Source organism: Ciconia boyciana, chromosome 3, assembly GCF_034638445.1.
Source record: "Ciconia boyciana chromosome 3, ASM3463844v1, whole genome shotgun sequence".
Lineage (NCBI taxonomy): Eukaryota > Metazoa > Chordata > Aves > Ciconiiformes > Ciconiidae > Ciconia > Ciconia boyciana.
In genome coordinates this window covers 68,572,286-68,585,831 of record NC_132936.1, presented here as the reverse complement: position 1 = coordinate 68,585,831, position 13,546 = coordinate 68,572,286, and the positions used below count along the sequence as shown (strand labels likewise).

The 13,546-nt window shown below is 40.7% G+C and overlaps 1 protein-coding gene across 8 annotated transcripts in view; it reads left to right on the top strand.

The window, feature by feature from the left end:
• PLAGL1 (PLAG1 like zinc finger 1) overlaps positions 1–13,546 on the top strand; it is a 61,518-nt gene that overhangs the window by 35,357 nt on the left and 12,615 nt on the right. For all 8 annotated transcript variants that reach the window (XR_012041515.1, XR_012041517.1, XR_012041516.1 and 5 more), the window contains 6 exons: positions 541–696; positions 1,777–1,889; positions 4,159–4,308; positions 7,829–7,948; positions 9,545–10,041; positions 10,415–11,701. Coding sequence is in view for 5 of the 8 variants with exons in the window: in XM_072856008.1 (XP_072712109.1) it covers positions 541–696; positions 1,777–1,889; positions 4,159–4,308; positions 7,829–7,948; positions 9,545–10,041; positions 10,415–11,690 (2,312 nt within the window). In the remaining 3 variants the exon portion in view is untranslated. The remainder of the gene's footprint in view (positions 1–540; positions 697–1,776; positions 1,890–4,158; positions 4,309–7,828; positions 7,949–9,544; positions 10,042–10,414; positions 11,702–13,546) is intronic.

Sequence of the window (13,546 nt, the reverse complement as noted above, 5' to 3'; positions counted from 1 at the left end):
TTGTCAACTGAGTTGTGACTGTAAGACCCATCGTACTCATTTTTCATGATACGCTGAGGTCTCGTCTTCTACTGAGAATGGTTTGTGCAGGCTCACAAAGTCACAGTGATCTTTCTTGGACTCCTTGGATCTCTGCAAATTACCTTGGTTATTACTAGCAAACTTTGCCCTTCTCATTTCTATGCAAATATAGGCACCTTGATTTATAGGTGTGCATGCTGCGAGCTCCAGTTTTGCTGCCATCCTAGTCTTCAAAGGCACGGTTTGTGACACCTCCAAATGAACACGCATATAAATCTTTGGAGGCCAGGACCCACCAGTTTGCACAGGAGAGAATGCACAAACTGGAGGTCTTATTTCAAACCTTCCTAGTTCAGTTTTGGCTTGCAGATAATCTTTTCACTACCTAACGCAGAACAGTGGTGTGAAGAAAAGCATTGGTAATTCAAGATGTGTTCTCAAGGTGACAAAATTAGGAGAGACTAAATTGGAGAGCAGTATGTCATTTTTAGTAACAGGTTCCCTTTTCTGGATTTGTAGGGTGTGAGGATTGCGGTAAAAGCCTTATAGGAGAATGCAAACTCCACGGACCACTCATCAAGGCTAAAGATAGGGTTATTCCTAGCCGAGCCCGTCTCACCCTACCTCATTACCTCACTTTGCGAGTGTTGGAGCTGCGAGCTGGAAACCAGCAGAGTAAGTATTTTATCTCTTTTCCCCACATTTGAGAAAGAGGAGGCAAAAGTACTAACACTGGCTTGTTTTCATTAATAACTCAAGGCATAATCATTGGGCATTAACAGTATGAAGACTACTTTATTTTCAGCTGAGCGCAGCTAAAGCTCACATTCAGCTACTGGTTTTTATGACTGATTTCTAGTAACCTCAATGCATAGGGTGACAGCAGGACATTAACCACAGCTGGTGTGACATTTAGCTGTGAGCAATCAGTTAGCTCTGTTCAGTCAATAAAAGTTTAATGAATGTTGAATTCGTATCTAATAGTAACAGCCATGCAGTATTACATGGTTTTTTTTCTTTTCCCTAAACATGCAAAACAGGAAAGAGTATTCAGTAAGAGGTCAGAAACAAAATGGTAAATAACATCCCTCACCCACCCGCTGCAAACTCAGAGGAACACAGGGGGTTAACTTACCTATTGCAGCATCTTCAGTTCATGTTATAGAAAGACTGTTGTTTTGGTCGGAGGGCCGGGCAGTTTGAATGCCCAAACTTGAACAAGGGAACTACATCCTTAGTGTGCAAATTTTCCACAGCTACCTGTGTAAAATTAGTTCTGCCTAGATTGCATTTCAGAAGGAGAATGACAAGGTGCCTGTTGTGTCACACCATTAGTATTAGGCAGGGGGATAACTAGAACGGTTAAGACGGCTAATGTTGTGTTTTTACAGATTATCTCCGCTCATATTGGGAGAGAACAACCTTGTAAATTATGCCAACAAGCAGAGCACTGTGATAACATTAGCTTGTAGATTGAAGAGTATCAGCACATTTGTGTTGCATACTCAGTTTAATATCCTGTTATGGATTTTAGACACTTTTATATTCAATGTAATACCCATTTTAAAAGTCTCTGTACCTTTTTACATCCTTTTCAGATTCTTTGTGTTAGAATTATTTACCCGGGTTGTCTAGAAGAAGGATTCATGTGTTCAGCACTGTTGTGTTTATCTCCATTTTCACAACTGTAAATATACAAGAAATAGTTTGTGATGTTTATATTAATATTAGACTGGTCTTTTTTTTAATTCACAGTCCTTGGAGTATTTGCAAAGAAAGTAATACAGAAGAGGACGCAGTTCGGTCCTTATGTTGGTCAACTGTCTACAAAACTGACGCGCTATGATGAGAGCAGGCTAGTCCTGCAGGTAAAAACCCGGTGACTTACTATGAAGTGTATATGTGTCTTTAACAGTTCATATGTATTTATGTATTTGAACCAGTCAATTTGCCTTCAAATCTAATTAATTAATTGTATTTCTGATCTGTATCTATGAATTTAAATCGTGTTATTAGACTGCACAGCATAGCCTGAAGTACCAAAATGTTCCTGTATGCTGTGTTTTCTAGAAGTTTACCTTTCTGCTTTCTAGTTTTACCACTTCCAGGGTGATTTACCTATCAGTCTAACAGCTCCTGATAAACTTTCAGAGCACAGCTACTGAAGGTATCCAAGGATAGTACTGTCTTCCCAAATAAAACAGAATTAGTGCTTGATACCATGGAACTGGGAGAGCTAAGTTTGTGCACTGAATTAGCAACAGTGGCAGAAATATGCACTAAGGCAGCTGCTTAGCAGTGCAGGGATGGGAGAACACTTCTTAATAATGTTATTATGTATAAACTTTGACACACAGGGCACTAACTCAGTTTATTTAGTCAGATTGTTATTTAGGGCTGGTACCATCCCCTGCTGCATGCGCAGGTACTGATCATCTCATCTGGACCGTGACACTATTGTTTGTACTTTATCCAGCACAAATAATGGCCTCCCAGGACCACCCTAGCTTAGACGTAGCTGCATGCACATCCTTTCCCACAGGAATTCCTTGGGAGTGATAACTGATCATGATCCTCTACACCCTGCTCTGCATTTTGCTGCATGGGGTCGTGCCTGGGCACACTTCTCTGTCACACAGAGAGTCTGTGGTCAAGCCACAGCCTCTGTCAGGACTTCCCGACAGGTCACGGTTCTTCCAGAGCCTGCATTTCATATCAGGCCCTCTCACCCCCCAGGAGAAAGGGACCAGCAGCAGCTGTCCTGTGACATGCTTTATGTCTTCATTTGAGCTTTCTCCAGAAGCTTGGGACTGGAAAACACTGTCTGTTGTGGAGGAAGGCATAGATACTGATACTTCTGTAATTTCATTTGAGAGCAAAAGTAATAACTTCAGTAATTGCTGTAAACTTAATTTGCTCATGAAAGTCATGTGAATGGTCTGCCAGGAAACTAACACTGTCCTTCTGTGGGATTTTCATGGCTTGTTGACACCAGAGAAGATTTGTTCTTCTCCATAACTAAATTTCTTCCGTCTTTTTATGAGACACTTTAATTCTTACAAATGCAGAAAGCGTACTTCTCTAACAAGCTTGCGAGCATGGATGAGCTAAGCACCCAGTTCCTTCCTTGCTATTGTAAACCACACCCTATCCTCTATCAGTCAGCCCCGTTTGCTTAAAAGTATACAGTGATAAGCACAGCTCTGGCTGATGAATGGACTGTTTCTTCAGAAGAGGAGGCCAGGGTCCCAGATTTCCTACATGACAGCAGTAGCTGCCTTCACTTCTCCCTAGCAGCATTCTGAGTATGTGACCAAACTTGTCCAACAGGCAGGTGTTTTCATCGGAAACATGACAAAGATAGATAAAATAGTTCCCAGAAGCAATGGAAATGTAACTTGTTTTGCAATTAATTGCTCACTTACGTGGTTAGTAAAACAGATACATGCTGTACTGACATGTGTTGTGCAGTTTCAGCTGTCCATGTTTGAGAGTGTATTTGCAGAAAAGCAACTGTCTTGTATGAGGTCGGGAGCGTTTGCCTCGTAGAAGCGTTCTCCTGGAAAGGAATCTAGGAAGAATGAAGTAAAGCAAAAAGAAAGGGATCTTTCTGGCACAGTTGTTAATTTGTATTTACTTTTGCATTGTTAAGGGGAAAAAGAGAAGACTATTAAAATGCCATTACATTGTATGTTACCTCTCTGGACTTATTACACACGTTATACGATTGTTCCATGCAAAATGTAGCACTAACACAGCACTAACGTTTGAGATTATCAAGTACTCAGGAAGTACATTAAAGCATAAAGCTTATCTTTCTACCTGCCTGCACTTAGTTCTTATAATATTATCTTTATATAACATAAAAATGATGAAATATAAACTGGAAATACCTACAAAGGCCTACAGTTATTTTAGTAGCTGGGTGCCTCAGCAGGGATTCATTCTTCACTTTCTTTTGCACTTGGTATTCTTTAAGAGTGATCTGTTTTAAAACAACTGCTATTTCAAAGGACATACGACCAAGACAGGGTAAATAACTGATAGCCACGATTCCAAGTTAAAGAAAACTAATGTGCCTCTGTACAGGACTTGGTTTTATCATGTTCTTTCTCCTGTCCTCCCCCTTTGTTTCAGGTATTGAAAGATGGAGGGAAGTACTTTCTGGACACTCCCAATGAAGACTGTGGAAACTGGATGATGTTTGTCCGGCTAGCCCGGAACCAAGAAGAACAGACTCTTGTGGCTTATCAGCACTGTGGAGAAGTCTACTTCACAACTGTTAAGGTAGTTAAATCCACATTGCTTTACCCGTCACCCAAATGGAAATTGATAGGCAAAAGTTCTGAAAGGCTAACCCTTTTACAGATGAAAGACTGATTATATTCTGCCAACTAGATCTTTATTACCTACCACCTTTTATATCACTTAATCTGTCGTAAAGTAAGCAGTGTATGGAGTTTTCCAGTAAAAGGTGGTGTGTACTTGCTGTTGTGGGTAGTGATGAAACTGAGCAGAGAGAAACAGAAATACCATTCATGATGGCGATGTTTAAACGTGAATGTTGTAAAGTTCTTCAGTTCCAGATAGGTGCATGGTGAGATTATCTAGCATTGTTACATTCAACAGTACTTCATCCTGGAAAGAACAAACACGTTCCTTTCCTTTATTACATTTTCAAACACACATTGTATTCTGAGCACATTACCAAGTGCTCAGGAACAGGGTGCTAAGTAGAATCTTTACGTACTATTTTCCGCTTTCATTAAATCTGAAGACTTAACTGCAGAACTTACAATACTGCAATGTTGCCATGAAATGATCAGTTTATGTTAGAGATTCTGGACTGCATCTTCATCTGAGGAGAGAGAACGAAGTACTCTGTATTTATAAATGGTGCTGGAACATACAGTCTTATTTTTTGGCCACTTTCTCAGGCAAAGTTTGTTTTAATCAGAACTTACTCTTTTGTACACTTAGGAAACTGCAGTCTATATGTTGACCATTCGTTGTTTTCCTTTTTTATTCTTAAGTTAATGCTTGGATATCATTGTGAGCAACATTAAAAATTTTAAAAAAAGAGAGAATATTAGTCAAAAGAAGTTACTGTGCGATCAATATCCAGCATTTCAATTTCATTTCCAAGATTGGCACGCATTTGTGTGGGAGAGTAGTGTTTACTTTTGTTCCTCCATTTTTGTTTCTCCACCTGCACAGTGAGAAAAATATTTACCACACAGTGATGATGTGACAATAAGTTAATAGTGATAACATTTTACACCTTCAAAGTCTTTTATAACAGTATGAAGTATAATTGCTTTTGGATTAGTATTAAAATAATTATTTTTAAAAAAGAACATCAATGTAAAACAGCATATGCTAATCTGAGACATTGTTTAGGCTGTATTTGAGATCCTGATGCAGTCCATACCATTTGAGATTTCAATTTGATTTTAAATGCATACTATACTTGTAGAACTGACAGGATTAATAACACTATATTTGGGAAGCATGAACAAATGCTTTTCTAAGAAGTTGTAGTTATGAACTGGTAACTCACAATTTCCAGTATAACTTAAATACTATTGAACCAGCTCTCTGCTGACTTCAGCAGAACTCTGCTCATTGGCATTAATGGAGAGTTGCATCCTATATACTGACATGAAGAGTATCTTAGGATGAGGAATGTGTCTTGGAACCTTTACTGTGCTGTGTATCATAGGGAATTACTTTGGTTTTATTTCTCCTAAGTCCCAGTATTGTTCACGGTACTGTGGCATCCTGCAGATTTTGTCCTGGTCAGCAAAAGCGATAGCCTTTTGCTACACTTAGGCACACCCTGCTGGTCACGGTGTGAGGCTGCCTTAGGGCTGGTTATGAAGATATTTTCTCAAGATACTGTGAATAAAATCTGTTAAGCTGGGAGTAGAAGGATTGGCTCATCTCCCCACTGTTTTTACAGAGAGATGGGATTTCAGTGACATGAAACTGCAGCTACAAAAGCTTATATGTAAGTGGCATGCTAACAGCACTTAGCATACTTGCTGACCTAATGACCGCAGTCCCTAAAAATACGTGCTTTAAAAAAAGTATAGAATTATAAGGAAGTAAAAATCATCTACAGCTGCTGTCTGTGGTCACAGGGGAGCTTCACATGGGTCCTGCCGTAGCTTTCTCTTATTGTCACAGGTGAGACAGAGTAAATGACAACTTGTAGTGGATTTGGCTACTGGTGTTTAATCTCAGTTTTGCTGAGATTAGAGCTTTTACCTTACTTGACTATTTCACATACTGATGCAGTTGCTCTCCCTCCAAAGTCACATTGACTAGGTCTCAGCTTCCCGCAGAGGAGATCGCCGCTGGTCCAGGAATGTCGGGTAGAAAGTCAGGACAGTATCATGCTGTGCAGCTGTTCGTGGGTACCAGTCTCAGGTGTCACTGGCCAAGGTCCTGGGGCATCCCCAGGCATTTGTCTCTGTGGACCTTCCCCAGGCTTGGTTTTCTCCATCTAAATAGACTATATGCAGGAGCACAATGCATGGTGGGCCTCCTAGTTGGTGGCTCTGCCTTGTGTCCTTTATTAAGTGGAGAATTCAGCACACACCATTTCTGTTTAGGCCAGGTGTTATCAAAACATACAACCAGCCCATACTGGTTGTAGTTAGCAAGCAGGCTTGTGCTTGGGAGTTCAGAAGTTCAGTTTTCGACATTATACACACAATTACCTGTCAGCATTCACAGTCTAAGTTGTCTTTCACCTGCCATGCTTATCCAACAACAATTTTATAAAATAAGTGCATTTTAAGATGTCGCATTTTGTGGAGTAAGACTCAGCTGCTCTCCTTCCAGGCTAATTCTTTTTGGAGGCACTAGTTTAGCTTAGTTTAAATAAAACTACAAGTACAGTGCAGATTGGCTCTACCCCTATAGCAACAATGTTGTTCTTTATTACAGATGAAGAAAATTGTGTACAGGGCCAGGGAGTCATATAAATCATGACCCCAAAGTTAGTTTTCTCCTTTGCTTTTAAATAACTAATGGATCTTTAGCCAGTGAGTGTAATCACACCTCTCTTTTTCTATTTGCTGTATTATTGACTGAAAGTATTTGTCAGAGGAGGTCATAGTCCAGTCCAAGGAAAGATTTGTGCAGGCATGACTGGATGCGAGACTGCAGGTTATGGGCTCCCTTAGTCCTGTGTGGGAAGGCTTCAGTGAAAGGAGGGCAGAGGAACAATAAAGCACACGCATAGTGAGCCTGGCACGTTAGAGCCAGCGCATGGAAACGTGCAAGTTTGACTTGCAGTCCATGTATTGATCAGACTCTGCACCTACGCTCTATGAGTACGACACATCCAGGAGGCATCCGAGCAGTTGTGCATTCACGTTGCGTTTTTCCTTTGCCTGTACCCTATAGTTAAGTGGGTCCAGCGGGCTTCAAAATATCGAGGAATAGGCATGGGATGTTGCTTGGAAAGACTGCTGGATGTCTGGACATCACAGACAAATAGATCTCACTGAGCAAAGGTCATGAGGGCTGAGGCACTCCTCCTGCTACTGTCCCCCAAAAATCTCTGTACGTATTCATTTCTGCTTTTAGAAACTGTGAAGGTGTAAAATGCTAGTGATAGTAATGCTCAAAAAGCACTTGAATCTTGAAACTAAGTTACCAGTAATTTAAACAGATTCAAAGAATGCAACTTGGGTAAGGACACAAATTGTGCACACACCCCCCTGCCAATCTTCAGTATTATTTGGTATAGGAAAATTGGCACAAGTAAACATGTACTATTTCCTTCCATTCACAGCCAATTGAACCCCACACAGAATTGAAAGTATGGTATGCTGCCGATTATGCCAAATTTATGGAAGCTTCTGCAGTCTTCATTAAAGAAGAATCTGACATCTGTCCTTTGCCTCCAGTAGCAGTAAGTACCCCTAATCTGCATTCAAGTCATCAGCAGACATAGTAAATTACAATTTACATGCTTTCTCTGTTTATGTAACTCTGGTAATGCTAGAGTAGACCATAGAGTAGTAGGCTAACACAAAGCCAAGAGCGATTTTAACCAAACAGCTACTTAGAGAAAAGCTGTTCTTCCTCTCCTGTGTTTGTAATCCAATGGAGCCATTAGATATAGCCAGAAGTAAGTGGCATCCGTGGGGTGTGTTGGAAAGACTTAAGATTGGGATTAATTTGTAGATAACCAAGCCGTCTAGCCTCAGACTTCTTTCACCAGTTCCCCCTTGTTATGCTCTGACCAGTTGGTCAGATAATGCACTGATTATTTCAGTCTTTCCTGTGCAATAACCCTTCTTTTCTAATCCCAATACCTTTCCCTCTGTATGATAGTAGGAATCCTTAAACTGATAGGAAAGGTTCGTAAGTCTTGAAAACATGACTGTGAAGATTGATAACCTACGCTAGGAGGAAATGTTAAACAGGGAATATGATAGAACCATGAATTCAGAGGTGCTCCAGGAAGGGAAGTAACCCCATTGTTGCCTTTGCATATGAGGGCTTTAGAGTATACACCAGCAAGAAGGGGTGGGAGGGCCACAGCATCAGACGCAGATAAGGTAGAGGAGGGCTCTCTCTCTAAATAAAGATAGAGTGGATATAGACTCACCATGTTCTTCACAGCAAGCCAGCCCAAGAGCAAGGGAAAGTAAGGACAGTTTATGAGAAGCTTAAGTAAAATACAGAGACAGCTAAGGAACTACATGGTCATGTATTAATTGGAAGTATATTTCGTCAGTGACTGGGGTTTTTTTGTAATTGTTTTTCACTGGAATTTTAAAAATATCAATATTTAAAGTGAATTCAACTGAATCCAGTAGAGCTCTTATTTCCACAGAAATCATACTTCCAAATAATGCATTGATTGCCAAAAAACTTTTATGTTTTAATGCCTCTAAGTCAGGATAGGCTTGAGATCCCCACACCTAAGATGTTTCTTATCAAGTTTAAGAAAGTCTAATGCCAAATGATGAGATAAATGAGGAAGTCTCTCCTGGAGGCATTGACCATTACCGTCTGGTAAAGCATGGAGTCAGCTCAAAACATAAGGAAATCCTGTACAGCTAAACTACAGTGGTGTGCAGAAACGCACCCAATTTTTGTATGGTTGCAATGGCAGATAAATTACATCAGTCTAAGGATAAAGTACAATTTGCAACTGCTTTTATGGGTAATTCCATAAAAGGAACAAATGTGGAGACTTTGAAATTCAGTAAGCACAGATGAACAAATGTGAAGGACTCAGGACTGTTACAGTAAATGCGAAACAATAACATGGAAATTGGTATTTAGCCAGCCATTTTTTTTTTCTTTCTAGTTTGTAGACTCCTAGAGAGAATCCATTTCCAGCTGAACACCTGTGTGGTAGTACATTGAAGTAAATATCACTAAGGACAACAACAGGTCTTGGGAAAGCCCAGGAGAAGATGTAGGGTCAGTGAGAAGAATATGACCTTTCCTTAGAACGGCTAATAAGAAAGACCTGTTTCTGTTCTCATTGCAGAAAGAGCCTGTAGACCCTTGGATATGCTCCAGCTGTAGAAGCACTTTTGCAACTTTTGCTCTGCTAGAATCTCACCAGTGCATCCATAAAGACCGAGTCCTTACCACCAGGTTCAGACCACCAAATAAATTGGGACCTGTAAAAGCAAAAAGCAAACTCAAAGGGAAACTGAGAGGAGCAGCATTAGGCAAAAGCATTGCTCAGTGCTACGGGACCATTTCCTGTTCCTCTGCTGCAAAGCTTAGCTGTGCCAGCTCAGGAAGCAATTGCGATGCTCTTGTGAGGTTTATACCTAAATGGAGAAATGGCCGGTCTTCACTGTTGAAGGGAAGAGAAGTGAAGCAGCCAGACAGTTACCCTTGCCGACTCTGTGGGAAGATATTTGATTCCATTGACAAGCTCACAGGCCACACTTATGCGCACAAAGGGGAGCGCCCCTACAAGTGTTCACAGCACGGATGCACAAAAGCCTTCATTTCCAAATATAAACTGCTCAGGTACAGCTCTGAAGGCAATCCTTTTCTGGTGGGTGTGTGGGGAAAAAAACAAGGACATCTTTTTCCTCTTGAGTGTCCTAGTGACAGTTAATCCCTGAGTTCCAGTTTTTCTTGTCCCTGTTGTGGCAGAATTGGAGAAAACTAATCTCCCTCAGTTGCGGTGGCTACTCAAAAACATTATGTTGAGCAATTTTAGCCTGCTTTATGATTAACACCCTCCCCCAAAAAAAGTTAGGCTTTTACTAATAATCTGAGAACTTGTGAAAATGCCTTCCTTCAAGAGTGCCAGTGTTTTCAGGTCTTGAAGCTGCACTGTGTACTAGAGTGAATGTAAATGCAAATAACTTTTTTTTTTTTTTTTTTTTTGTCTTAGGCACTCAGCCACTCATTCTCCACAGAAGTCTCACCATTGTGGCTACTGTGAAAAGACCTTTCACAGGAAAGACCATCTAAAGAATCACCTTCAGACTCATGACCCTAACAAGATGGCCTTCAAGTGTGAAGAGTGTGGCAAGAAGTACAACACCAAGCTAGGCTATAAGAGACACTTGGCTCTTCATGCGGCCACCAGTGGGGACCTTACCTGTAGGGTATGTGCCCAGGAGTTTGGCGGTACTGAAGTTTTGTTGGAACACCTCAAAAGCCACGCAGGGAAACCAACTGGCAATACCAAGGAAAAGAAACATAAGTGTGACCACTGCGAGCGTCACTTCTATACCCGTAAAGATGTGCGGCGTCACATGGTAGTTCACACAGGCTGCAAAGACTTTCTATGCCAGTTTTGTGCCCAGAGGTTTGGGCGGAAGGACCACTTGACTCGCCATACGAGGAAGACTCATCCACAAGAACTGCTGAAGAGCAGGTTGCAGAACGGTGACTCAGTGGGTCTCCTTGACCAGCTTTTTCCATTCAGGCTGAAGGAAGATGCCAGCATACTGTCCCCTTTTCCTGAAAGGGTCTCTGTGCATAATGGGATTTTGAATAGTTCAGAATCAGGGGAATACAACTGTTCACATCTTCATTCCCAGCCAAGCTTACAAACTGCTCTTCCTCTTGAACCTTCTCCTCATTTGCAAAGGATGGGCTGTGCAGACAGCCTTCCAGCTGTCCATCCCACACCATGCTCAACAGCTGTTCCTGCCAACCTGACCCTTCATCAGCCTAATAAATATGACCTTAGTTCTACCTCATTTGCAGCAGGATCCCTCAAGAATCTACCGATAAAAGTGGATGTTAAAGGTTACAATGTGCATCTTCCTGAGGACCTGCCGTTACCAGAACCTCAATCTCTCCACAAAATCAGTCTGGAAGAAGCTTCCTCAGGGCCTGTAGGGGATACTAACAAGTACCCAGTGCACAAGGAGACAGAGGCAGCAGCTGAAACTACGAGCCTACCTTTCATGGATCTCACGCATGTGATGAGTTTCTGGCAGCTCCCACCAGGTGACAACCAGAACACTACTGGGGACATCACAATGGCATTTGGTCCAGAGGAACCATCACACAGGCTGAATGGCCTCGGCCAACAGCAAGGTCTTCAGCTGGCAACTGGTGGGATGGCCATAAACCAGCTGCATCATCTTCCTCGCTCTTTTCCATCCACTACAAATTCTGTAACGTTGCCTCATTTTCACCATGCCTTCAAATAACTGTCACCATGGTAGTTTTTTTTTTTGTCCTTCTTTTTTTAAGACTGTGCTTCTTACTTAAATCTGTTAGGATGGGGTGGTTTGGTTTTGTTTTGGTTTGGTTTTTAAGAAAAACTACCCCAAATGTTTTCAAAGTACGTTATAAACACGGTAGTTAAATTCAGGATGTTAATAAACAAGAAGCTCTATTTTTCATACTACTATTAGTTTTTTAGCATATGACAATAGTAGGACTAACATATTTCCCTCAACACTCTCCATATTTTTGTTTCTTATGTTTCACGCAAACAACTGAATAAATATCTTCAATGATAGCAAAGCAAAGCATGATAACAGGCACAATAAAACTATGACTGCTGCGGTAGGAAAATAGGGTTAGGGTGAATAGGAAGAAGGGGAAATCACAGAAAAATAATTTTAGTGAGCCATAAATCACAGCAAATTTATACATGTGGCAAATGTAACAAACGATTTATCAACATCACATAGATTTCTGTTAAGCACTTAATTACTGAACTTTATGAATCTTTAATTTAAATCAGAATCATTCCAAGAATAAATCTTACCTCCTTGTTTCACTTTTTGTAAATGAAGATCACTATTATGATTACATTTAACTAGATTTTGTTTTCTGAAACGCACTTCAGCTGGGTGCATCTCCTGCATTTTTTCTTAGGGCTGGAAATAACTACCACTTCTGCATGACTGTAAGAACCGGTATCTTGTACATATGCAGTTTTCAGAATGGGAAGTGAGTTGTCTCAAAGGTTAGAGCAAAACATTAATTTTCACTTAGAGCTGAATCTGGCAAGTTATCAGACACTGGTCTCTCTCTCTAGTAAAGCACTTAAGCCTTCACTTAAATTTAAGCACATGTTATCCCATCGGGGCAACAGCTTGATTGATTTAACACTCAATAAAAAATAATGCTTCCTACCTAAGGGGCCTTTATTCACCTTTTGTTGATAAAAATGGCCTTTGTTTAGTCTGGGAAATGGTCATTAATCATAGCCATCTGAAATGTGGATTCCTTCATGGAAAGCGAACACTGACCCAGGGAGCCTGCGACCAAGCAGGACCTCTGTGGGGCCAGGGGCAGGTCCACGCACAGAAGGGTTGTGGTGGTGAGCTGACACTGAGCCCTGTTCAAAACCAGGTTATAAACCTGCCTCATAAGTGTCATCTGAAATTAGTGGGTGTGATAATGGTCAAGGCTGTTTTAATGACAGGGGTTTTGCTCAGTGGCAATGGGACAGCTACAGCTGGACTTCCAGCCTTTGTTTCTTCTAAACTAGAACCACGGGGTCTTCTTTTTGGTTCCTGGGGTAAATTGTCCATGTACATTTCCAGTTGATGGTTTGTTGGTGTGACAGTCCTATCGCCTGATGCATGAACTAACAGAAATTGCAAAAATCACATCTCCCAGTAGATGACATTATTAAAAAAAAAAAAAAAAAAACAACAAAAACTCTTCACAATTTACTTTCTTGCCTAACCCACAGTTATTAAAAAAAATCCTGGTTTTAGTGGATGATGCAGTTACTAGTGGATTCTGTTGCAACTAAAACAGACACAGAATTTCTGAATCTGAGTAAATTCTCAAACCCCAAAAGCTACTCTTCTATTAAATCCAAAGAGTGTTAATAGTACCTAATGATCATTACAAATATAGCATGAAGTAAGCGTGTTCTCCCCCATTAATCACAGGGATATTTCCAGACAACTTCAAATGAAAAATTTTTTAAATGATTGCTGTTTTGCTGTTAATAAACTATGCTGACATTGTGCAACTACAGCAATCCAAATGTTCTTATAAGTTATCAGTACTTGGATTAAGGGAAGGTTGTATTATGGCA